Source organism: Barbus barbus (assembly GCF_936440315.1).
Source record: "Barbus barbus genome assembly, chromosome: 33".
Taxonomy (NCBI): Eukaryota; Metazoa; Chordata; class Actinopteri; order Cypriniformes; family Cyprinidae; genus Barbus; species Barbus barbus.
The window spans coordinates 8,653,871-8,681,566 of NC_136761.1; the positions used below are offsets into that span (position 1 = coordinate 8,653,871).

Genomic DNA, 27,696 nt, shown 5'->3' on the forward strand with positions numbered 1-27,696 from the left:
TTTCAAGAGACTTTCACATTTCTTCTAAAATGCAAATTACACTTCACTGCAAGAGTGATTTATCATGCATATCAATTTACATTATTATGCCATTAGTTACAATGTATCAAATTATTTTTGAAAGCACAATCATTTTAAAATATACATTTGAGGTCTTGCGAATGTTGAGTCAACCTCAACACTATAATAATTTTATACAAATTTTGAATAAGTTTTATTTTTTATATTTTCCAATTTTGCTTTAAATTTAGTTAAAGTTTTAGGAATTTTGTGTGTTTTCTGTGTTTTTCTCATTTTTAGTAGTTCTGGGTTCAACCTGTCTGTCTATACACATATTTTTATAAATATTTTGTTCAGTTTTAGTTATTCAAGATAAACTATATTAAAATAAGAAATGTTCGCAGACCATTTGCTGATAATTAATTAATTAATTAATAGTGTTTAAACACTGTTTTGTTCCCCATTCGTAGAAAGTAGAAGTAACACACACACACACACACACACACACATATGCAGTGTTTGGGTCAGAGGAGACGGGCAGCTTTGAGACCGTCTCATAAAAGAAAAGAAGCTTAACAGAGAACAAGATATGAACTACAAGACACACAGAGAGCTTATCAAAGAGCAAAAGAAAGGAGGGAGAACACTTAAGATGAGGAGGAGATTACAGAAGAATAAAGTGATAATAATAGGCCCTTCAGGAAGAGAACCAGCGAGAGAGAGCGAGACTTTAATCAGCTGCATGTGACATATGGGGGATTTTGTTAACCCTCATTAATATTCGTAATAGTCGTGTTGGGTTATTGGAGTCTCTGGGAATAAGATGGTGTGAACTTTAAGAACGTCTCTGTGGTTTCTCCTGTTGACTGGCATTCTTGATTACAGACACACACATGTGGGAAAGTAACTCGGTTGTGGTGCTAACTATTCAAAAGTTTAGCTGTTTTCAAAAAACAAGTATCAAGCTGCGTCTTCCAACCAGTAACATAATAAAATGTTTTTCTCACATATTGCACACACAGCTTTACAATCGTATGAATTCAATCAATAATATATGGATGATTAAATAAATACATATTTTCATGAATATTATTTATAAATATTTATGAAAATATGTATTTATTTCATCCTACAAATACTTCTATAAATACATTTAATACATCACTAATTTAATGCGTACATTAGCAAATAAAATAAATATATTACTTTTTAAATATATTAAATGCATACGTTTATGAATTGTTTGTAAATTAAAATAAAATTTCCAACACTGATCCTTTCTTTCTTTCTTTCTTTCTTGCTTTCTTGCTTTCTTTCCGAAGCTTGATTAATTTGATTGAATTGGTTCATTTTGATGGTATATTTAAACAAACCTTTCAAAAATTAATTAACTCATTCATCGGTTACCTCAGTTATTCACATTGGTTTCTAGTTTTATTATTGTATCTGTTTAAATACTGTTATAATGTGCACTCAGTAATTTTTTGCACTAGATCAAATGACCTGGACATACGAGACTGCATGAACGCATGACTACTCAAAAACTATATTTCCAGTTACATTTTCCAAGTGTAAAAATAAATTATTCACAGTTAGCCATGATTTATTTATTGTGTGTGCAAAAAAATCCAATAACAGAAAAAGATCAACTGAATAGTGCTACAGTCTACATGATTTAAATCTTTTTTTTTTTTTCAAATTACTTTTCACTTTGTGTAAAAAAACATTTATAATGAGAGTAAAATTACTGAGTGCACCTTTACTATCACCACCTTCATTGAGATCCACTTGTTTTGTTGTTTTTGTTGTTGGTGCAGATCAAGAGGGCAGCTTAACATTTAAAGGGACAGTTCATGAAGAATAAAAATTCTCTCATCATTTAATCACCCTTAAGTTGTTACAAACATGAGTTTCTTTCTTCTGTTGAGCACAAAAAAGACACTTTGAAGAGTCTTGGTAACTACACAGTTGACTGTAGCCAATGACTTCCATAGTACTTTTTCTATACCGTGTAAGTCAATGGCTACCGTCAACTGTTTGGATACAAACATTCTTCAAAATATTTTCTTTTGTGGGTGAACTACCCCTTTAATGACTTTAAATTATGAGTAGCACATGCACAGTCTAATATCTTTTACACACATATTTCTTCTTTCTCAGACAGGCAAACAATGAATTTGAAGACTTTGTCTCTGGATTGACAGCAAGACGAATTTGAAAAGGGATTTCTAACTAATGCAATCACTTCTAATGCTGTGGAATACAACTTCCCAAAACACACCAAGGAATAATCATCTTTGCGTTAGATAGTATGCTTATAAACGAAGGCCACACCCCCTCCAGCTCCTCCTCAGGGGGCTGAGCCAATCAGCAGAGGTCATGGGCCGACGGGCAGCTGATGCATCCAATGCGGTGCCGGCACTGGAGGTGCCTCTAGCTGGTGGGCGGGCTGTCCTGTCTCAGAAATGGGGCCCTTTATGCAGTGTTGGCGTCCAAACGTCGCCGGGTCTCCGCTCGCTTCCGTCATTGAAGAAGAGGACTCCAACAGTCAGTACAGCCAACGGCCCGATTGCCGAAACCATGTCACTAGACCGGGTGAAGCGTTGTGAAGTCAACGGAAGGTACGTCGTCAAGGCAGCGTCCAGGAACCATGTGGCACAGGACAGGACGTCCCAGGAGAGCGAAGTGTACTGTCAAATCAAAGTCAATCCAAACCAATCCGGGCAAAGAGGGAGTTTAAAAAGAACCCTTCGGTACGTTAACGGAAGTATTGTTGCGCCCGAGGTAGTGGGCGGAGTTTGTAGCGAAGGGGCGGAGTCTGAGGAAGCAAGGCGGCAGAGTCAAACAATGACACATGAATGTAGGCGGGGTCAGTCCCTGAAAGGGGAGGAGGCCAGGCCAGCTATCGGCTCGTACAACACGCCCCCTCGCCCATGTCGTGTGATGGCATCATCGCCCAGACTGTGCGCTAGCTGTGGGCGGAGACAGTCTCAAGCCCCACCCTGCATGGCTCCGGCTTGTCGCAAACGAGCCGCCAGTCAGGTTCAAGCGAGCATGACGCTTCCGACGCCATCGAGGAAAAGCTGTTTGCCTCGCTTGCAGAAACGAAACTCAACAGTTGGACAGCCAACGTATGCGCAAATTCCCAATCACACTACGCAAAACACATGCTCCACCAATTCACAATCCAACAAAAAAGATAAGAAAACAGAGGCATCGACGCAGTTTGAAAAACCCAATAATGACTCGACGACGCACAAAACGCAACATACGCAAACACGAGTCAAAACAGAATCAACCGCACAACATGCATCGCAACACGCAAAGGACAAGTGCGCGACTACGCAAACGAACAAATCCACATCTAAACCGACTGGCTGTGAGTCCCAAACCACGCCCACTCCTCCACCCAAGAAAGACTTGAAACCAATACAGGTCAAATGTAAACCAGCACCTCCAGAGCTTCTGATTGGCTCAGGGGCGGAGCCTACACCACAAACCCCGCCCCCTCCTCCATCAGAACCAAAAACTGAGACGGAAACGGACTCTAAAGACACCCACCCACCTCCAACAGACGATATCCCACAATGCAACGGTGCACCTGGCGTTCTACACGGACTGCTGCAGAATGTAGAAGAAAACCTGCTGTATAATCAGGAAAAGATCAAAGTTCTTCTCAATGTCATTCAGGATCTGGAAAGGAACAAAGCAATGAGTGAAGGGTGAGTGAGAGTGAGAGATTAAGGCTCTGGAGTTCATGAAAGCGTGTTTGATTTGTGATTCCACACTTCCATCATCCCATAATTCCCCTGGTAACTGATGCATCCTGCGGCAACGCCTCGGGAATCTCTTCCATCAATGGGACATCGACCCCCTACCGCTCCCAAACTCTCTCTCTCTCTCGCTTCTTCTCAACTGATGTCTTATTTTCTGTCTCATCTTCACTGTTACACCTCCTAACACATTTACACCCTTTCTCTTAATCTCTTAAGAGTTTCCCTCTCTTTTTTCTCCTCCATCCACACACACGGTTTCGTCAGAACTCTGCTTTGATTGAAAGTTCAGATCTGTCAGGATAGATCAGGAATGTGACTGTGTTGTATGTTTTCAAGTGTTCATTTTCATTACATAGTCAAGGACATTCAATAGAGGTCTGTATGCCTGTGGGATTCCCGTTGGCCTTGATTTTATTTGTTGTGACACAGGACTAAATTTATGAGTTGTAGAAAAACTCTCAAGTTTCTTTTTGCAGATTCGGTTTCAAGAGTTTTTTGCATTACAAAATAGGACTGAAACACCATTCCAGCCCTTTCAATTCATTAGAAAAACAATCATTCAATAGAAAAAACTAGACAGCCAGACAGACACAGTTTCATTTATAATGTACTCGGTATATATATATATATATATATATATATATATATATATATATATATATAAATAATTTTATTTGAAATCTTTGTGCATATCTATCTATCTATCTATCTATCTACAGTGCCCTCCATAAGTATTGGAACAGTAAAGACAAAATTGCTCTGTTGGCTGTGGAGTCAAGACATTTGCAAATATGATTAAAAGATGAATATGAGACAAAACTACAGAATGTCACATTTTATTATTAGCCGTTTCAACACATACATGTTTTACCAAATAAAAAGAACAGCACTTTTAGAGTTCATCCCACTCATTGATGTGAGCATAAGTATTGGGACAGTTGAACATAAGGCAGATATAAAAGATTAAAAGCTATTATTTAGTTGCAGATCCCTTGCGCACAATCACAGCAGTGAGTCTGTGACCCATAGACATCACCAGACTCTTGGTCTCATCCTTTGAAATACTTTTCCCAGCCTTTAATGCAGCCAATTCCAATTGTTGCTTGTTTTGGGGAGTTTCTGCCTTTACTCTCCTCTTCAGCTGGTGAAATTCATGTTCAATCAGATTTAATTCTGGAGACTGACTTGGGCAATCTAAGACTTTCCATTTATTTGTCCTTATAAATTCCTTGACTGAACTGGCAGGGTGTTTTGGGTCATTGTCCTGATGCAATATGAAGCAATTCCCAATGAATCTGGTGGCATTTTCTTGACTATTGTAGGCAAGATGGTTTTGTACCCTTCCAAACTCATTCTGCTACTGTCATCATACATTAAGTCATCAGTAAAGTTGAGAGGGCCTGTTCCAGAGACAGCCATGCATTCCCATGCCATGACACCACCTCCACCATGCTTTTCAGATGAGGCTGTATGCTTGGGATCATTTGCCGTTCCCTTTTTTTCTCCGCATTTTTGCTTTCCCATCACTTAGATAAAGGTTCATCTTTGTCTCATCGGTCCATAAACACAGTTCCAAAACTCTTCTGGCTCACCTTTGTGCTTTTTTGCAAACTCTAATCTTTCTATTTTTGGTGCTGGTCAGAGGTTTGCATCTTGCTGTGTAGCATCTGTAATTCTGTGTCAAAGTCTCCTGAGGACAGTAGATTGTCAGAGCATCACCCCAGCTTTCTGGAAGTTGTTGGTGATTTTACAGACACATCTTTTAGGGTTCGTTTTCAGAGCTTTTATGATTTGTCAGTCATCAACTACTGTTGTCTTCTCAGCCGATCAGGTTGTTGTAGGTTGCTGGTATCACTGGTGGTTTCCAAACTCTTGATTTCTCCATGCCCTTTGTTTTTGCTATAGCTCTAACTGACTTCCTCTTTTCTTTTAGCATCCAAATTGCTTGCTTTTCTCTCAAAGTCAGCTCCCTCGTCTTTGTGCATATACATTTTTTTACACTTTTTGGGGTCACTGTATAATAATAATAATAATAATAACAATAATAATAATAGTATCTTATTTAAATGATCTGAGATGACTGAACACCTGAGAAAAGATAATGCCAACCCCTCAGAGGACCTCAGACAACATACAGAATTACCAAATTTTGCCATAAGTTAAATATATTGAGGTTCTGCAATATATAAATATATTGTGGAAACTTAATTTCCTGTAGAGCTGCTTTGCAACGATTTGTATCGTAAAAAGTGCTGCACAAATAAACTTGAACTTATTTATATTGCATAATTAATAATGTAGTTAAAACTAAATTCATCATATAAATGTACACAAACTGGACTGAAGCGTAACAAGTAAATATTTAACTAAAACACAGGGTACAATAAGAGCATCTCTTGTGGCATTATTGAAAAGAAGACACTTCTTTGTAATACCTGGAAATAAATAAAAATGCAGACATGTGTAGGAATAAACTCATTGTGGGTGGAAGTGGGATGGAAAAGCACAGACCTCTAATTTAATGTTCTGTGTGTATGAATCACATGCTTAAAGTGTGTGTGAGTGTGTGTGTGTGTGTGTAGGTCTTCATACTTTCTTGCTTTTTCAGGCGTTGCTCTTACAGAACAGGTCAGGACATCAACAACTGCTCAACCTGCCAGAAAACAGCCTGCATTATATACAGGTAAACACCTCCACAGCAGTCCACTTATGTCTTTAATGTCATATTTTAGCTTTTCATGACCATTTTCCTCCCTATCCAAGCCTTTCAATTAAACAAGCTGATTCTGCTACTGTACTATATGCAAATGACCTCTGCTATGAATGGCTAACCTTCACATTAACAACAGATACGGTACCAGAGTACTCAGAACTGACACAAACATGAAAACACATTAATTGCAAGACTTTTATCGACATCAAGCATTTCACACTAAACAAAGCTCAGGAACAACCACATGCAAAAATGCCAAATTAGAGCCTTTTTAATTTTTTGGAGGGGTGTTTTTGCTATTATGTTGGTTAGAGGCTGACAAAACCTCACTTTACACTGTGACTCTTCATACTTTCAGCAACAACGCTCAACACTGCACAGAGAGCATTAACGGGTGTCACACAGGACATGATGTGCTAAAAAACAGGTGACTGAATAGAGCAGAACACAGGAGTCTAAAAGCAATGCAACACTCATGCAGAGAGATGCAATTCAACATCTGAGACATCTGTCTGATGCATATGCACTGTGCATAGTACAGATCAACTATAGTATGTTGAAGGCATGTAGCAGATTGTGTGTGACAGGTTTATCAGCAACATTTTAATCATGTTGATCATGTAGAGGCCTTATTTGTGTATCTGATACAGTAGGCTTCATAGGGTTAAAACTCTACTCAAAAGAGCAAGAAAATCCATTTTCCATGACCCATTTAAAATATTATAAATCGTGCGCAGAGCCATATCTGAGTTATGTGTCTTCTGGGGGGCAGAAACAGACAGAAATTCACCAGGAGACCATGAGAATGATTTAAGAGTTGCATCAATATCCTACAGCAGATCAAAACATCCAACGGCCAGCAGAACCATATGAGCATCTACTCTACTCAGAGGAAACAGATTGTTTCAGTCTTAATTGGTGCCTCTTGCTAAATCAAGCATCATTATTACTATTTATCATAGACTCAGAAAAAAGGAGAAATCTTTAAGCAGCCGGTTAAATAGATGAGTGTGTGCTTTTGTAGGTGTGTGATGTATTTATTAGAGTCGGCTGGTTTATGTTTGTTATAATCAAGGGACAGTGAGCTCAAGCTCCCATTCAACTGTAATGAAGCCCTGAGGGACACACACACATATATACACACACAAACACACGTATCATAAAGCCAGAGAAAACTGTGCGATATCTCTCCTGTCACACAAACACACACACGTTCAGCCAGTGCTGTATGAAATTCCCTCGACTCTGTTATCTCTCTTCCTTTCTGGATCATTATTCCCGTACTATTATAGCTAATCGCACACTAATACATGTTTCCAGCACTCACACTGAGGTAAAGCCTCGGGAATCAATTAAGAGAGATGGATTTCCTATTGAAGTTAAATCTCATGGCAATGCAGTCGAGAAAAGCCAGGAACACACACACACACACACACACACATACAGAGGTTCTGTTCCAAATGCTGTCAAGCTGCTTTGCTGTCTACATAGGCAACTTCCTTCTAAGGCAGCATCCTAACTGAAGTGACTGATTTGGAGCACACTGAATAGGCAGAAACTCTGTGTCATACAAACAGTGCTCCTCATATGTAATGCACAGTAGGCTTAACAAATTTCTTTAATCTGCTCGATCATGCATGCATGCATTTATTTGTTCATGCATTTGTTCATTTGATCATGCATACATACATTTGTATAAGCATCCATTCAGTAATATTCGTTAATTTGCGTGTGAGTTCATTAATTCATGTGTTTATGCGTTTATGCTTTCATTCATTAGTTTATATGCTTATACATTCGTTCATGCATGGATAAATTTGTTTATGCATGCATTCATGTGTGTGTGCATGCATTCGTTCCTACATTCATTCATGTGTTCGGTCATGCATTGATGTGTTTATTCATGCATTCAAGCATTCATTTATTAGTTTAAGTGTTCACACATTCTTGCATCCAATTATGCTTTTGTTTATGCATTATTCATTAGTTTGTGTTCATACATTCATTCATGCATTTATTAATTTGATCGTGCATGCATATATTGGTTCATGCATGAATAAATTTGCTCATGCATGCATTACTGTGTGCATGCATTTGTTAATGCATTCATTTATTTGCTTGGGTGTTCATGCATTCATTCATTAGTCGATGCATTCATTTATGCTTTCATTCATGCATTTATGCATTCATGCATTCATTCATTAGGTTATGTTTATGCCTTCATTCATTAATAGAGGGTGCATTAACGCTAACATTTCAACCTTTATACTAGAGATAATGTTCCAAATTCAGAATAGTTTTTACTGTGCCAATATTTTTTATGGACACTTGAACTTTGCATTTATAGTCGAATTGACTTGGCTCATTTCAAATGCAATAAGCAACATCTGCTAACACCCTGCTCAAGGGTTCATTAAAAAAGATTGCTACCATTGAAAAAAGTTGAAAACTTGGATTTTTGTTAAACAATTACCTGAAAGCCTGAAAAGTTAGCTTTAATGCACCCTCTATAGTGGTCAAGAAAGAAGCATTTCTGCTTGTTCTGCGGTGTTGTTAAATTAGATTTGCGATTTAAATTTTTTTGTATTGTACTACAGGGCCACCACGTCAGACTAACTTCATAATAAAATCACACTACAATAACTTTAAACAATGCATTTAAAACAAAGTAAAAAGTAGATCTCCTGTTGGTTTCAGTGAAGACAGGTCAATATCCAAAACTGTTAGTCAAGATCATGCTTCAATTACATTCAAATTAGCACTAAAGTCAGAAAACAATAGCAAAGCTTCAACTCATATACCACACTAAAAACTGCACTTTTTAATCATCAATATTTCTGCCTCATTTTCCCAGAAGAGAAAACCAGTTCATTTAAATTGTGCAATTGTGTATCTTTTCAAAATGAACTTTTGCCAACTTGGACTAAAAGCTACAAAACTCTGGATTTCAAGCCATCTTTAAGACTCCAGAGCAAAAAAAAAAAAAGCAAAATCTGTGCCAAAAAAAAAAAAAAAAAAATCCTTTGGGTTTGCCTTCACGGATGCAGTGTGATTTATAGCACTAGATTTCCTTTGACTCATGATTTTGGGAAGATAATATTGATGATTAAGATTTCTCTCCATCTGAAAGTGCAGACTCTAGCTTTGAGCTTTCTGACTGAGTCAACTCCCTTTCCTTAAAAGATCCGTTCATCACAAATTCTGCTTCCATACTTCATCTCTCTCTTTCTCCCTGACTTGATGCCTCATCCTCAAGGGATGAAGAGAAGTTGAGATGGGCTTGGTTATAATGCTCTTTAAAATACAGAAATGCACACTCTTCTTCAACATTTTCTTTGCCCATGCAAAGCTCAGGTGGCTGCTCAGCAGTTACCAGCCTGAAACAAATGATCCTCTCAATGAATCATTTATGTCTTTAGCACAAATGTTTTGCGACAAAGTTTAATACTTAAAGTTAAAGGTCTCATTAACACAGAGTTCGCCCAATAATAATAGCAATGCAAGCACTGCTGATGATAAAAACAGCATAATCAATTGCACTGCTAAAAAAAGAATTTGCATGGTGCACTGATCATATACATGTAAATGTGTCATCTGGATATGCAAATCAGAGACATCACCTAGCAATTTCTTGTGACAAATGACGTCCTCTGAAATGACAGCAACACTGAAAAACAGATTTACAGCCAGCAAAAGCTGTCGAGTTTCAAATGCAATACAGAACTAGATTTGCATATCCTGAAGAAAACAAAAGGAGAGTTTGAGATTAAGGCTTTAGTTCTGCCTGTGAAATGCTGCATCACAGACGCTTTGCTGCTATTGTGACACTAAGCATCATGTTATAAATGCAACTAAAGATGGTTGAACTACAGAAGCTTGTTTTCACCATGCTAATCTTTTATCTCACAATTTGGACTATTTTTGAAATTCTAAAAAAGTCAGAATTGCAAGATATAAAGTCAGAAGTGTGAGAAATAAAGCCAGAATTGAATTTCAAGTTATAAAGTCAGAATTGCATGAAAATTGTGAGATAAAATGTTGCAATTACCTTTTATATGTTTTCATGGCAGATCTAAACTCAGAACTGCGAGATATAAAATGGTAAGAATTCTGAGTTTATGTCTCACAAAACTCAATTTTTTTCAGACAGAGTTTATATCTTGCAATTATGAACTGTGAGATAAAATGTCGCAATTACCTCTTCTAATTTTTTCATCCCATGGCACAAACAATGAATGAATGAATGAATGATGCATTTATATAGCGCTTTATTGTGTATTGCTTTACAATCATGTGGGGGGGGGGGGGGGGGGGGGGGGGGTCTCTCCTCAACCACCACCAGTGTGCAGCATCCACTTGGATGATGCGACGGCAGCCACACTACAACGGCGCCAGTACACTCACCACACACCAGCTACAGATGGAGAGGAGAGAGAGTCATAGAGCCAATCAAGTGTATGGGGATTATTAGGAGGCCATGATAGACAAGGGCCAGTAGAGGGAATTTGGCCAGGACACCGGGGTTACACCCCTACTCTTTACGAGAAGTGCCATGGGATTTTTAATGACCACAGAGAGTCAGGACCTCGGTTTTAACGTCTCATCCGAAAGACGGTGCTTTTTACAGTATAGTGTCCCCGTCACTATACCAGGGCGTTAGGACCCACACAGACTGCAGGGTGAGCACCCCCTGCTGGCCTCACTAACACCTCTTCCAACAGCAACCTAGTTTTCCCAGGAGGTCTCCCATCCAGGTACTGACCAGGCTCAACCCTGCTTAGCTTCAGTGAGCAACCGGGTCTTGGGCTGCAGGGTGATATGGCTGTGGCAAGATTCCATATTACACAAATACATTAAAAGAAAATGCAAATCAATAGTAGGAAAGACCAGTCACAATAATATAACGATTTAGAAAAGAAGCGCAGTAGTACAATCCCTGCAGGATGGGTGTACACTGTAAAAAAAAAAAAAATCCGTAAAATTTACGGTAAAAAAACGGCAGCTGTGGTTGCCGGAACTCTACCGTAAAAAATACGGTAACAACAGTTTAGGTTTTAAGGTTTTAACTTATATTTACTGTTAAATACCGTGATTTCATTAACTGATATAATGTTAATATACCAACCTACTGAAGTACTGAAATCTGTTTTGTACTTTTGAAATACACGGATAACCACCAAATACAGGTGGTGATGAGAAAGTCACATGATGAACCAAAGCCCATCACAAGCAGCTTTTAAATAATAACATATATAGAAGGTGCACAGTGTCATTCACACAAACACTAAACACCATCATGGTGAGACTCATTAAACTGAAATATGCAATAAACATTAATTTAACAACATTAGATGTAACATACAACCCCAATAAACATAACTGATAAGAAAAAGGAAAAAAAAACTAAGAACAAACATAGTTATTTCAAAGAAAAAACGCAGGGAATTCTGGGAACATCAGTTTGCATTTTTTCCCTGTAAATTTTACAGGAACTTACCACCGTTAATCATTTAACAGGTTTTTACTGTAGCATTTTCACAGTTTTTTACCGTTAAAATCACGGTCATCAGTGTATTTTCCATACAGTGTCCTATAACAAGCTGTTGTTGAACACACTTTGTTTATCTCCGTCTGTCATTATGGGGTTTGTTAACCTTCAGTATATTCTCTGTCAGTCTGTATTAGTCTCTCATCCCTTTACCTCCATCTTTTGCTCATCACGTCCCCTCTTTTTTCTTCTTCTCTCAAACTCACTTAGTTGCTGGGAAATTGCAGGCAGGAGTGTGGCTACACTGTAAATAGAGGGCATAACCCTCACACACACATTCTCATGCTGTTAGATTGCAGTCTGATGAAATGGTCAGAATCTGTGTATGTTTCGCAGTTGTGATAATAGTTCATGTCAGTGGCCTTGGCTCCAGAAGTATTTGTCTCATTCATTTAAGCACTGGGATTTAAAAAAAAAAAAAGTAATCGTAAAGAGTTTTAATCCTTGACCCAAACAAACCAGCTCTGAGATAAAGCAAAAGATTACAAACTTTCATTTCAAAAACAAAAGACATATTTGAAAATTGCAAAGATGACAAAGACTGTGTATTGAAACTCAAAAGAACTGCAAATGACAATTTTAAAAGTTTGTGTCAGCAAGACTTTTTTTATGAAGAACTTAATATTTTTAGTCAGCAGGGATGCATCATGTTCAAAAGTGAAAGACATTTATGATGCTATAAAAGATTTATATTTCAAATAAATGATGTTTTTTGAACTTTGCATTTATCAAAGAATACTGAAAAATAAAATGTATCATGGTTTGCAGGGGAAAAAAGCAGCTCAACTTTTCAACATTGATAATAATAAATGTTTCTTAAGCAGTGAATCAGCATATTATAGAATGAAAACTGAAGTAATGATACTGAAAATTCAGCTTTGATCACAGGAATAAATTACATTTTAAAAAATGTATTCGAATAGAAAATATTTATTTTAAATTGTAATAATATTTCCCAATTGTACTGCATTTACTGTATTTTTAATCAAATAAATGCAGCTTTGTGAGCAGAAGAGACTTCTTTCAAGAACATTATATGGTGGAACCCTCTTTGGAATTGTGGGATTTTAGCTATTAAACATGATTTTTAAGATAAGTCCCAGAGCAGAAGCAGCTGCTTCTGAGTTCCCAGTCTGTGTCTCTTGAAAGGTTTATATATTATCATTAAAAATCAATCTTTCAATGGAAAAAAAATGAATGAGACTTTTACTTCCAGAACCCGACTGCTGTGCTGTGAAACTTGTAAGAAAGTGAGATAAATGATGAGTTGAACAGAAGGAAATAGAGAGCAAGAAACACAGAAAGACAGAGTGAGAGTTTGAAGAACGTTTCTCTGTTCATGTGTCGGTTTGTCTTTAGTTTTGTTTGTTATTTTGACACGTATCATATTGTCTTAATGTTCATTTCTATCTCCTAATGTATGATCTGCCAGAACAGATAATGAAAAGAGTGTTTTTGTTTTTCTTTCTCTCTGTCATCGGGCACACACTTTATTCACAAAAACAAGATGTATATAAAAAAAAAGAAACTTTAGTTGTAATTACTGCAAATTATAAAAATTATTCCTTAATAACACAACACCAATATGATTGAAATATTGATTCCCTATGTTTTAAAGTATCCTATGTTTGCAAGTATCCTTTATTTTGCTACATTTATATTTTTATTTTATATTATGACCTTAAAAACAACAAGGAATTACATTCACAATGCATTCAACTTCTGTAATAAAGTTACAGAACCCCCCCAGGGTCAGCGTGCTTTCTCATTTTTTCTAATCACAAAAAAAAAAAGGGAGAAAAAAAGAAAATACTAATCCTCAGGCCATTCAAGATGAAGATGGGTTTGTTTCTTCTTGGGAACAGATTTGGAGAATTTGTAGCATTACATCACTTGCTCACCAATGGACCCTTTGCAGTGAATGGGTGCCGTCAGAATGAGAGTCCCACCAGCTAATAAAACATCACAATAATCCACAAGTAATCCACACCACTTCAGTCCATCAATTAATGTCTTGTGACTTGAAAAGTTGTGTTTGTAAGAAACAAATACATCAAGATGTTTTATGAATTCCCTTTGGGCCATTTTCCGATGCATGTGAATGGCCCCTATTGCTACATTCGTGTCTAATCAAAATTACCATAATTACTAAATGAGACTCTACTCAGAACTATTCAGTTTCTCAGAATAAGAAATTATTAATTTCTATGGCAACACTCAATGCCAAAATTACTGCAAATTGCCGCATAACACCAAAATGGCAGCATGTCCAGCTTTACTCATAATGAAAGTAAAATAATTAATCACTGCATTAATTTACCTCCATATGCTCAGTGAATGTGCATCAGGAAACTTAAAACAATATTAAAGATAATATAAGTCTAGAGTTATAGCAGCTGTTGTTTTCATTGAATTGTGAGTTTCTGACTTGTAATTTGCAAGTTCGACAAAAAAATGGGCAGGTTTTACAACCAAGACCAAGTTTTCTGAATCCCTTATCCATAATATTGCTTGCTCCAATGAAAAAGTAATCTCGCCTGAATCATGAGGGAAATAAGCACAGATGAAGCACAAAAACAGTCTAAAACAGATCTAAACAAACATGTTGGTGGATTTTTATGTGAGAGACAACAGCTGATGAACTTTTTCACTGAAGAAAGCTGTATTATGGATTATGGACTCATATTTTAGAATAAGCAGTTTAAATTTGTTTCTTTGTTTCAATACGTAGCTTTTGGCTTCACAAGATGTTAATTGATGGACTGAAGTGGTGTGGATTACTTGTGGATTATTGTGATGTTTTTATCAGCTGTTTAGACTCTCATTCTGACGGCACCCATTCACTGCACAGAACCCATTGGTGAGCAAGTGATGTAATGCTACATTTCTCCAAATCTGTTCCCATGAAGAAACAAACTCATGTACATCTTGGATGGTCTAAAGGCGAGTACATTTTAAGCAAATTTCAGTAATATGTGCATCTCTCATTGCATAATTGCTATTTTTTATTTTTGTAATTCATTTTTTCCTAATATCTATTTCTGTATTCCTAGTGTGGAGCACGACTTCCGTTTGCAGGAGGGAAGATTTCAAAGCATTCTGGACGCCTTGGATGAAGCAGAGTACGATGTTCCCGCCCCCATCCCAAAGCCCGCTCACATACGCCCTCGAACCAAGAGCCGCGTCAAGAAACTGCGAAAGAAGTGTTTCTGGTGGCTGTAGAGAACCACCGCCATGGAGATCATCTGCAGCTTAGATTGCCACAGAAATTCATAATTAAGTTTGTTTGCATTCATGGAAAATGCCACCAGCATCACCGCTGCAGTTATAATGTTGAAAAACCAAACTTATGTACGTAGCAGTCCAGGTTAAAGGATTTGTTAAAAACGTTACTCTTACTGAACGGATTACGCTTTGAAATAATTGTTACATTGTGACAAACTTCTCAAAGCCACGGCTGAACCAAAAGCTCATCTGACATCCTGAAAACTTGAGGACAATTTAAAACCCAAGGAGACCCACAAGACCTCGCATCTAACCAGTCAATAAATCCCCTTCATAGTGTCTGACAGAGGCAGAACGCAGTCGATATCCCTCTTTACGCTGATGGACGGAATGTTATCCTGATGGAGATCTCTGTCTCATCTCCTAGTCAGCGTTCTCTGACCTTTGTGTGTGGATGGCTTTCGTCCCCGACTAATGAATGTCTAGCACTCTGTTCCCAAACCTAGCGATCTGCCTACCTACACAGCATTTTAAGTAACCGGTAGTTGAGCTCCCCATGCGGAGGCAGCTTCAAATTAGGCAATTTTATAAGATGCAACCACGCTGCATTGTCCTTAATGGAAAAATCCAAGTTCTTACACTTACTGCTTCAACAAATAGTTCACTCAAAAATGTCAATTTGATTCAAATGAACTCACCCTCAGGCCATTCAAGATGTAGATGAGTTTGTTTCTTCATTGGAACATATTTGGAGATATGTAGCATTACATGACTTGCTCACTAATGGATCCTCTGCAGTGAATGGGTGCCGTCAGAATGAGAATCCAAACTCTCATCTGATGAAAGCATCACAATAATCCTCAAGTAATCCACACAACTCCAGTCTATCAATTACCCAGCAGGCACACAATGTCATAGGACATTGATATTTGGTGAAATTTTTGTTGCGACATCGGGTGACCAAAAATCAATGTCAATTCAACATCTAATGTCAATGTTAATTTGATGTCCAATATTGACATCAGCAGATGTTTATATTTATTGTTTTTAGGTTGTGTAACCAAAATCAATGTCAAAATGGCATCAAATACAGACATCAACCCGATTTTCATTCTCAACCAAAATGCAACGTCTGTCCGACATCATGTCCAACGTCAACTTGACGTTATATTGACGTCCTGTGCCTGCTGGGCAATGTCTTGTGAAGTGATTAAGATGTTTTTACTTCAAACTGCTGCTTTTGGCCAAAATATGAGTTTAGAATCCATAATAACGCTTCCTCCAGTGAAACAGTCCTTTCAAATGTCCTCTCACGTCAAAATCTACACACATATTTGTTAACTGTTTTGGACAATTTTCACTTGTAAATGGTGCTTGATCTGTGCATATTTCTCTCCTCATTCAGACGAGACTACTTTTTTACTGGAGAAAGCATTAGTATGGATTATAGACTTGTATTTTAGCCGGAAGCAACAGTTTGAAGTTAAAAATGTTTTAATGATGGATTCATTTCTTACAAACATTCACTTGACAATACATTAATTTATGGACTGGAGTTGTGTGGATTACTTGTGAATTATTGTGATGTTTTTATCAGCTGTTTGGACACTTTTTATCAGCTGTTTGAGCAAGTGATGTAATGCTACATTTCTCCAAATTTGTAATGATGAAGAAACAAACTCATCTACATCTTGGATGGCCTGAGGGTGAGTACATTTTCTGCAAAGTTTCATTTTTAGTGTGAACTATTCCTTTAATTGAACTCAATCAGTTGGAAGCAATCAGTCACTCTACTTCAGTAAGTATGCTGTCTATTTAGACAGTAAGCAGCTCACTAGGTTTCAGAACAGAGTTTAAATGTATTAAAGATTGAAATATAGAATTCTAAGTTTTACAGTTCTAAAATTCTCAAGTTTCAATGTGGTTCTAGAAGCAAAAACAAAAGAAAAAGTGTGACTAAAGTGGCTGTTCATACCAAACATTCTTGTATTACATCTGAACCATATTTAGTTGTACATAAACATGTATTTTTAAGACGCTTTGTCAAATTAAAAGAAGTACAATTTTTCAAAAACCATATTACATTTGGCTCCTTTGGGCCATTTTCCAATGTATGTGAATGGCCCCTATTGCTACATCCGTGTCTAATCAAAATTACCATAATTACTAAATGAGTTCAGTTTTCTCAGAATCAGAAATGATTAATTTCTATGGCAACACTCAATGCTAAAATTACTGCAAATTGCCGCATAACACCAAAATGGCAGCATGTCCAGCTTTACTCATAATGAAAGTAAAATAATTAATCACTGCATTAATTTACCTCCATATGCTCAGTGAATGTGCATCAGGAAACTTAACAAAACAATATTAAAGATAATATAAGTCTAGAGTTACAGCAGCTGTTGTTTTCAATAAATTGTGAGTTTCTGACTTGTAATTTGCAAGTTCGACAAAAACATGGGCAGGCTTTACTGCTTGGAATCTGGTAATTATGGTAATTTCACCATGACATGAAAGTCCTATTAATGCAACTGCTAATTTCCTCACAAACATGTAAGACTGAATTTAAAGTGTAAATGTTTGATGTTCTCACAGACATTGTAGCTTTAATGTTTAGATTCATTAAGATCAATGAATTCCCAAACACTAATAAATTTTTCTCTATCATTCACAACTTCTCACATACAGATCAACACTTTTTGCTTCCTAGAGTAAGAACACACACGCTGGTTCAAACGCACGTCTTCCACTCTGTATCAGTCCAGTATTCATGTCCAGACTTGAAAATATACAGTATATATATATAAAATAACAAATATTATAATCAATGTATTTTTATATGCCAATATTCTGATAGTCTAAGACTACATTTCCTGCAGTGCACTTCTTCTTCCTCCCTCCACTTGTTTGTAATTGAGATATTTAAGATGACGTCAATACAATTGTGTATTTTAATGCAGTAAATGTTTCTGGTCTGGTCTGGCCTTTGTTTACATTATTAACTAAGTATGAGCAAGAATAGTGAGCAAGTGATAACTGACTTAAAAGAGAGAAAAGGACAATGAAAGGAGATGATCTAGTGTTTTAAACTCACGATGAGAGAGTGTTCTCGGCCCATCGTGATGACTGTGCGGTTTATCGTCCTCAGCAGAAATGACACAATTTCCTGAATGTGCTGAAATGTGTCTCCCTGGAAGAGAAAGAGACAAAACGCTTGTTATTTGTATTCTAGCGCTGAACCCACTGCATCCAAACGGTCAAAGATTGTCTCATTAAGTCGCCCAATTAAAACACAAACACATAGAATGACTCTTGAGTTTCTCACCTCAGCGTTCCGTTTATAAGCTACAAATCTTTTTTTTTTTTTTCATACAAATGAAAGTGAACCATGGCTGTTAGGCAAGATTTTTAGGTTTTCAGTAAATAGCTATTTCAATTTGAGATGGTTTCTTAAATAAACATAAAAGAGGATTTTGATTAAGTCATACTGTTATGATATTTTTATGCTGCCTTTTGTCCTTTGTGGAGCTTTACAGCTCTTGGTCACTATTCACTTTAATTTGCATAGAAAAGAGCAGCGTGATATGATGAGTTAATGCTTGTAGAATTTTTTTTTTTTTAGTTAACCATTCTTTAAACCATGAAGAGTGAAATGTGTGATTTTGTTTTAGTTGCATGTCTGGTCTCTCTGGTTCCATCACATTCATTTATTGTTTAAATGCATTGATTAGACTGAAGAGATCTGGAACAGGCCAGATTGTGTGTGTGTGAGCGATGTCAACTAAAGGCCTTTAATTTAATTTTTTTAAATCAATTCTGAGAAAACCCATTTGGACCCAAAAATGGCCAATTTCTAAAAATGTGGAGTCCATTAAAGTCATCTTAAATCTTAATACATGTTCCTGGCCATATTTCATACAATTCAGGATTTTACTTCAAAGACAAAAAAATGTATCTTTCGTAACCTTGAATTTAATTATAATAATTTGCTAAATGCACTGGCACACCAAATTAAAAACTACAGCAAGTAAAAAATGCAAATTGTTTTTAGTAAGTGATATTAACATGAAATTAAATATAAACATCAGATGAAAACCAGTACTAAAATTAACAACTTAAATCTGAAAATAAAGTATTTACAAATTTATTAAAAAATATCACATAAACACATAACAAAATAATTTGAATACATTTAGTAAAAAAAAAAAAAAAAGTTTAAAATAACAAAATACTGTATTGGCAACTAAAACTAAAAGTGAAATAAAAATAAATATATAATAAAAAAATAAATAGATTCATAAAACATGTAAAGCATATTTATAATGTATATAAAAAACTTAAATCACATAAGCACATAAGAAAATAACTAAAACTTAAATTAAAATGTAAACTAAAAATATAAAACTATAAGCTAATTCAAATATTAATAAATACTTTAATAGTATGTAAATAATACTAAAAGCACACTGGATGACTGGTGGTATTAGTCTCTCCTACTTCTAAGTTTCTGAACAACCGACATCACTGATGTGCAAGCATGGATGATGAAAACCCTTCATCACAACATCTTCTGTCTGTGTGTGAGAATCAGCCTACAGGAAAATGACCCATGTATGTGTGTGTGTGTGTGTGTGTTTACCACCCCCTCACTAATTTCATGATGCAGAGGCGGATAAAGTGAGGGGTTGAGAAAGAGAGAGAAACATCTGTTCATCTCTACATGGAGTATTTCATTTCATATTGTGTTTCTCAACATCAACAGCTCTTCACTTCAGCTGCTGCCACAACCACTCTCTCTCTCTATGGGTTTCTGTCTCTTCTCTTTTATCGTCATCTGTCTCATTCTTTCTCAGTGGTCAGTGGATAACGGCTTAATCAGGTACGCCTATAATCCCTGTGGAGTGTGTGTGTGTGGACACAGATATCTGTGGCACGTGTGGCCTGTCAGACAGTACAGTTTCAATTACTCTTTCTCTCTATCCACAAAACTGCTCCCTCATTGGTCTCACATCACACTTGTGAATCTTACGACACCTGTCGAGAGCATGACCAGCTCGTACTTCATTCTACCCCAGTATTAGGGGCAAATGTGCATCTGTCCTTCTGCGTTCGTCCAGGAGCCGAAGGTCGGTTTGCCATTGCACAGAGCCCCCCAACCTGTGTTGGAGGCGTCTGTTGTAACAACCTTCCTTCTGTAAACCAAACCCATTGTCACGCCTTGTTTGAACCATCGCAGGTTCTTCCAGGGGGCCAGGGCTGACACGCAGGCCCGGTTCACCCTGACGCGAATGCGTCCATGACGCCACGCATGAGGCGGAATTAGAGGTTTCAGCCAGTACGGAAGGGGTCTCATCTTGAGAAGGCCCAACGGAACGAAGTTCGTTGGCTGGGGGACAGGGAGCTCTTGGCTAAATTGATCCTGAGTCCCAAGTTCTCCAAGTGACTGAGGAGGAGTGCCAGAACGAGCCAGTCATCGAGGTAATTCAGGACACGGATTCCCATCTGTCTCAGAGGGGAGAGAGCCGTGTCTATGCACTTCGTAAAAGTGCGGGGAGCTAGAGCCAGCCCAAAGGGCAGGACCGTGTATTGATAAGCCACTCCCTCGAAGTCGAATCTCAAGAATCGTCTGTGATGGGGGCTATCTGGATGTGAAAGTAAGCGTCTTTCAGATCCAGCGAAAAGAACCAGTCCTCTGGGCGAATTTGCGAGAGGATCTGTTTCAATGTAGTCATTCTGAACGGCCGTCTCATGAGGTCACGGTTCAGCCGTCTGAGATCGAGGATGGGCCGGAGGCCGCCATCCTTTTTGGGGACGAGGAAGTAACGACTGTAGAAGCCTGACTCGCTCTGAGCTGGGGGAACTATTTCTATAGCTACTTTCGCCAACAAATTCTCTACCTCGGCTCGCAGAACGTGAGCGTTGCTGCTCTGCACTAAGTTGGAGACCCTGCTGCTGTACCGTGGGGGTCTTCGAGCGAACTGAAGTGTATAACCTCCTTCTATAATCCCCAGAACCCACTGTGACACTCCGGGGATGGCCCGCCAGGCCTCGGTGGTTGGATTAGTTCGGGTGGTGAGTCGCCTTGTGGGAACTCGACACACTCGGTAATTGGAAGAGGAAATTTGCTTTCTTTTTAAAAATATTTATTTTTTATTTTTCTCGCTATAACAGCGGCTGTATGTGGAGGCACTTTTGGAAAGGGCCTGTGATTCACAACAGGTTTTGAAACAAACAGTTTTGCCTTGGCACCCAGAACTGAACGGGGTGCTTGAAGGCATAACAGAGGGCGTTTTGGGGTTGGTCCAGCCTCTGCGAGATCTTGTCCCCGCCTCTTCTTTCCTATCGGATCAGGACGATGCCGGAGGCGCAGGGTCCAAGGTCAGCTTGGGCCAGGGTCCCTGACGTTTTGGATAGGGGTAGCATTTGGCCGAGCGGGAGCGCTGCCGAGGCTCAGGCTTCTTTGTAGGCTGAGTGGGCGACGGCGCAGGTTTAGCTGGCTGTTGCGCTGGAGCAGGCTTGGGGCGACTGGCGGCCGTTGGAGAGCTGGACCGTTTAGGCAGGAAGTGTCGCATAGCCTGGGATGACTTCAGAGATGCGGTGAATCGCTCCGCAAAGCCCTCAAGACCCAAAGAGCCCCGCAGGGGAGACCGGTGCGTCGAGGAAGGGGACCTTGTCAACCTCCTTAATTTCAGTGAGGTTTAGCCATAAGTGGCGTTCCAACACCACTATGTTGGCCATTGACCTCCCAATGGACTGCGCTGTAGCTTTGGTAGCTCTTAAAGCCAGGTCGGTGGCGCTGCGCAGTTCCTTGAAAACTGCGGGATCAGGCCCGAACTCGTCCATGGTCTGGAGGAGTTTGGCTTGAAAGACCTGGAGCACAGCCATGGAGTGAAGCGCTGAGGCGGCCTGCCCGGCGGAGGACTATGCTCATCCGGCGAGGGCAGAAGTCGTCCTGCAAGGCTTTGTGGGATGAGCAGCCTTTGCTTTCCATCCGATGGCGGAGGGTGGGCAAAGGTGCGCAGCCACAGCTTCGTCAAGAGGGGGTAACCTCTCGTAGCCCTTCTCGTTGGCGCCGTCCACTGAGGAGAGAGCAGAAGAAGAGTTAGAGCAGAGTCGGGCCGAATACGGAGCACGCCACGACTTCGTAAGTTCGTCATGGACCTCCGGAAAAAACAGAGAAGTTCGCTGACGAGGGGCCGTGCGGCGCCCCGGCAGGAACCATTCGTCCAGACGACTACGAGTGGGCTCCTCCGGCGTAGACCACTGCAAACCCAGCTCGTCAATGGCCTTAGAGATGATGCGGAAGAGCTCGGCATCCATCCCTGGCTTTGCTTCGCTGGGTTCGGCAGACGAGGAGGGGGCAGGGTCGATGGTAGAGCCCGATTTATCCTCCGCGTCCGACGCTATTAGAGACATGCTGTCATCTAATAGCTCGTCCTCAACAGCACTGAACGAGATCACGTCACTCGCACCAACCGAGGGACGCTGATCCGCATGCTCGAAGAGGAAGGGGGAATCCTCTCTGCATAGCGGGGGTGAGGCAAGCGGGGTCTGAGCCGGCGTGAGCTCGCTCGCCGCTTAGCGCTTAAGCCCTTTACCCCGACGTTTTTTCCCCACAGGTCCCTGGGGGGAAGAAAACGGGAGGGCGTGAGGGGCGGAGTCACTCTCTGAAAAGAAAGCGATCCGAGCGCGCAGAGTCACAAGACTCATGTTCATGCAATATGAACATTCCATCTCGCTCAGAGCGGCTTCTGCGTGGGATTTACCCATGCAGGAAACACACTCTGAGTGGCCGTTGGCATCGTGCAGAGAAAGTCAGCACGAGACGCACTGACGGCGCGGCATTTGCAACAATCTTCTTGAAGGCTCGCCGGATGGCAGCAGGGGACGAGCTGGCGTCTGCTTTGATCGCTGAAGCGGCTCGACGAAGTGGGCTGGATCAGCGAAGAGCAGGAAAAAAGGCAGCCTTCCAATCCGCAGCAAGGCATTTCAACGGCGAGCGTCTGGAGTCCTGGATCAGCGAAGAAGTCGTCGCTGAAGGAGAATTGATCTGTTTTCCTATGGCGAAGCGCCCGCTTATATACCCAGATGACCTCGCCCCTTTTGGCGGGCTCTGGCGGGCTTTGCCGCCATAGGCTCGTGCAGTACCACTGATGAGCCATTGGTTCGTTTTTTATTACTGCACGAACCAATGGCCGTGCAGTCACACTGCGTGATTGAAAAAGTCTTCAGTCCTCGGAGAAAAAGGAGTTTTCCCCATAGCGTCTAGCGACGCAGTACGAGTGACGTATCGACAGGGAACTACAGAATGTCACATTTTATTATTGGGTGATTCAACACATAGATGTTCTACCAGCTAAGAAGTTCAGCACTTTTAGAGTTTCATCCCTCTATCTGATCATCCCTCTATTCATCCCTCTATCTGAACAGTTGCCTCACAGATCTTTCTAAGTGATCAGCTGTATCCTGTTGCATGAATTCTTCAGATATTTAAAGCAGTGAATGCGTCGTATCAGTTAGATCCATTACTTCTGAATCTTGCATTCGATGATGACACACAAACCAGGATGATGATGAGGGAGCTGACTTTGAGAGAAAAGCAAGCAATAAAAGAAAAGAGGAAGTAAATTAGAGCTATAGCAAAAACAAAGGGCATGGAGAAATCAAAAGTTTGGAAACCACCAGTGACACCAGCAACCAACAACTACCTGATCGGCTGAGAAAACAACAGTAGTTGATGACAGACAAATCATAAAAGCTATGAAAATGAACCCTAAAAGACGTGTCTGTAAAATCACCAACAACTTCCAGAAAGCTGGCATGATGCTCTGACAATCTACTGTCCTCAGGAGACTTTGACACAGAATTGCAGATGCTACACAACAAAATGCAAACCTCTGACCAGCTCCAAAAACAGAAAGGCAAAATTAGAGTTTGCAAAAAAGTACAAAGGTGAGCCAGAAGAGTTTTGGAACTGTGTTTATGGACCAATGAGACAAAGTTGAACCTTTATTCTAAGTGATGGGAAAGCAAAAATGTGGAGGAAAAAGGGAACTACAATGATCCCAAGCATACAGCCTCATCTGAAAAGCATGGTGGAGGTGGTGTCATGGCATGGGAATGCATGGCTGCCTCTGGAACAGGCCCTCTCAACTTTACTGATGACTTACTGTATGATGACAGTAGCAGAATGAATTTAGAAGGGTACAAAACCATCTTGCCTACCAATATTCAAGAAAATGCCACCAGATTCATTGGGAAGTGCTTCATATTGCATCAGGACAATGACCCAAAACACCCTGCCAGTTCAGTCAAGGAATTTATAAGGACAAAGAAATGGAAAGTCTTAGATTGCCCAAGTCAGTCTCCAGAATTAAATCTGATTGAACATGAATTTCACCAGCTGAAGAGGAGAGTATATATATATATATATATATATATATATATATATATATATATATATATATATATATATATATATATATATATATATATATATAAAATTATTGTTGGAATTGTTTACATTTCATATATTCATTATATACTACCATTAAAAAGTTTGTGGTTTAAAGAAAATACTTTTATTCAGCAAAGATGCAATAAATTGATCAAAAGTGACCGAGACATTTATAATGTCCTTCTACCATTATTTTTAATGTTAATAATATTTCACAATATTACTGATTTTATTGTGTTTTTAATCAAATAAATGTAGCCTTGGTGAGCAGAAGAGATTGCTTCAAAAATATCACAAAATCTTACTGACCCCAAACTTTTAAGATGATCTATATAACAGCATGTAGATTTAGTTTATTATATATTAGCAGGATTTTTGTGGCTGTACTTATCTTCAAATAGGTGTGTTTATCCGCATGTTATAATGGCTCTAAACATGGCTCAAAAGTCAAAACGACACACTCAGGAATACCTAGACAGCTTATTTCCCATCCCATGTTTGTGTGTGCGGCTCTACAAATCCTCGCTCTCACAGATGTTCTCTCATCTGTATTTTTAGAAGAATCGTTTGAGGTGAATAATGTTTTGAAGGCTCTCTGAGAGTTTAATTCAAACCGCAGCATGAAACATGCCCTGAGAGAGAGAACGAGAGTGAGCGTCTTCCTCACACATCTCTCTCCATCACTGTTTGTTTGAACCGTGAAACGCTCCCGTTAAAAGGAACAGACGAGAGGTCACGACCCCGTCACATCTTCATTCTGCTCTCTCTCCTGCACTCCATCATTCTCATCAGTCGCTCATCATCAGATAATCAGACGGGTCTGACCCATTCACCTCGCTAAAACACAAACAGCTCTTGAAGGACATGCACGGCTTCTATACAAGTTAAAGATGAAGTGTGATGTTAAAACTCAACGCGTATAATATTCAGAGTCAACTATATTTAAGACATTCATGGGTTGACACTGAACATCGGTCTGTTTCATTAGCATTTCTTGCATGAATGATTACCACTGATAATGAAGGACGACATACAGAGACAAATCAAACCTCTGATGAATAACTAAGAGTCCATCTATAAAAGCAGTCCCACTGTCACAATTTTCATGATTAAAAACTATTTTTACCTAAAATTAATTTTTTTCATAAATTAATAAATAAATACTACTTATTGTTGTTAAAATGTCATAGTATTGAAAATTATATAATAGATGTTTAGATTTCATATATATATAAAATCTATAAAAGTTTATAAAAGTACACCCCTCACATTTTTGTAAATATTTTATTATATATTTTCATGTGACAACACTGAAGAAATGACACTTTGCTACAATGTAAAGTAGTGAGTGTACAGCTTGTATAACAGTGTAAATTTGCTGTCCCCTCAAAATAACTCAACACACAGCCATTAATGTCTAAACCGCTGGCCAAAAAAGTGAGTACACCCCTAAGTGAAAATGTCCAAATTGGGCCCAATTAGCCATTTTCTCTCCCCGGTGTCATGTGACTCGTTAGTGTTACAATGTCTCAGGTGTGAATGGGGAGCAGGTGTGTTAAATTTGGTGTTATCGCTCTCACTCTCTCATACTGGTCACTGGAAGTTCAACATGGCACCTCATGTCAAAGAACTCTGAGGATCTGAAAAAAATAATTGTTGCTCAACATAAAGATGGCATAGGCTATAAGAAGACCATGAAACTGAGCTGCAGCACACTGGCCAAGACCATACAGCGGTTTAACAGGACAGGTTCCACTCAGAACAGGCCTCGCCATGGTCGACCAAAGTTGAGTCCATGTGCTCAGCGTCATATCCAGAGGTTATGTTTGGGAAATAGACGTATGAGTGCTGCCAGCATTGCTGTAGAGGTTGAAGGGGTGGGGGGTCAGCCTGTCAGTGCTTAGACCATACGCCGCACACTGCATCAAATTGGTCTGCATGGTTGTCGTCCCAGAAGGAAGCCTCTTCTAAAGATGATGCACAAGAAAGCCCGCAAACAGTTTGCTGAAGACAAGCAGACTAAGGACATGGATTACTGGAACCATGTCCTGTGGTCTGATGAGACCAAGATAAACTTATTTGGTTCAGATGGTGTCAAGCGTGTGTGGCGGCAACCAGGTGAGGAGTACAAAGACAAGTGTGTCTTGCCTACAGTTAAGCATGGTGGTGGGAGTTTCATGTCTGGGGCTGCATGAGTGCTGCCGGCACTGGGGAGCAACTGTTCATTGGGGGAACCATGAATGCCAACATGTACTGTGACATACTGAAGCAGAGACTGGGCCGCAGGGCAGCATTCCAACATGATAACGACCCCAAACACACCCTCCAAGATGACCACTGCCTTGCTAAAGAAGCTGAGGGTAAAGGTTATGGACTGGCCAAGCATGTCTCCAGACCTAAACCCTATTGAGCACCTGTGGGGCATCCTCAAACGGAAGGTGGAGGAGCGCAAGGTCTCTAACATCCACCAGCTCCGTGATTTTGTCATGGAGGAGCGGAAGAGGCAACCTGTGATGCTCTGCTGAACTACATGCCCAAGAGGGTTAAGGCAGTGCTGGAAAATAATGGTGGCCACACAAAATATTCACACTTTGTGCCCAATTTGGACATTTTCACTTAGGGGTGTACTCACTTTTGTGGCCAGCGGTTTAGAAATTAATGGCTGTGTATTGAGTTATTTTGAGGGGACAGCAAATTTACACTGTTATACAAGCTGTACACTCACTATTTTACATTGTAGCAAAGTGTCATTTCTTCAGTGTTGTCACATGAAAATATATAATAAAATATTTACAAAAATGTGTACTCACTTCTGTGAGATACTGCACATATACACATATTACGAATGTTTTAAAAATAAAATAAAAATGATAAATTATATAAAATATTTATAACCCCACAGGTTTCTACTGGAAGCATATTAGTATACATATTTCTTTAAAAGTAATACATTATTTTCTGTAGTAATGAACAT

The 27,696-nt window shown here is 39.3% G+C and overlaps 2 protein-coding genes across 3 annotated transcripts in view; one reads left to right on the top strand and one right to left on the bottom strand.

Moving 5' to 3' along the window:
- The window catches only part of LOC306852964 (dedicator of cytokinesis protein 2-like), a 116,409-nt gene that overhangs the window by 33,073 nt on the left and 55,640 nt on the right, over window positions 1–27,696 (bottom strand). For both annotated transcript variants that reach the window (XM_079390094.1, XM_079390093.1), the window contains exon 26: window positions 18,360–18,455. In XM_079390094.1, coding sequence (XP_079246220.1) covers window positions 18,360–18,455 — 96 coding nt within the window. The remainder of the gene's footprint in view (window positions 1–18,359; window positions 18,456–27,696) is intronic.
- LOC306852965 (uncharacterized protein) lies at window positions 1,323–15,259 on the top strand (the record flags this gene model as incomplete). The annotated part of the gene is made up of 3 exons (XM_079390095.1): window positions 1,323–3,722; window positions 6,385–6,459; window positions 15,091–15,259. Exons 1-3 carry the CDS (start codon window positions 2,380–2,382, stop codon window positions 15,257–15,259), a joined length of 1,587 nt encoding a protein of 528 aa, XP_079246221.1. The 5' UTR covers window positions 1,323–2,379.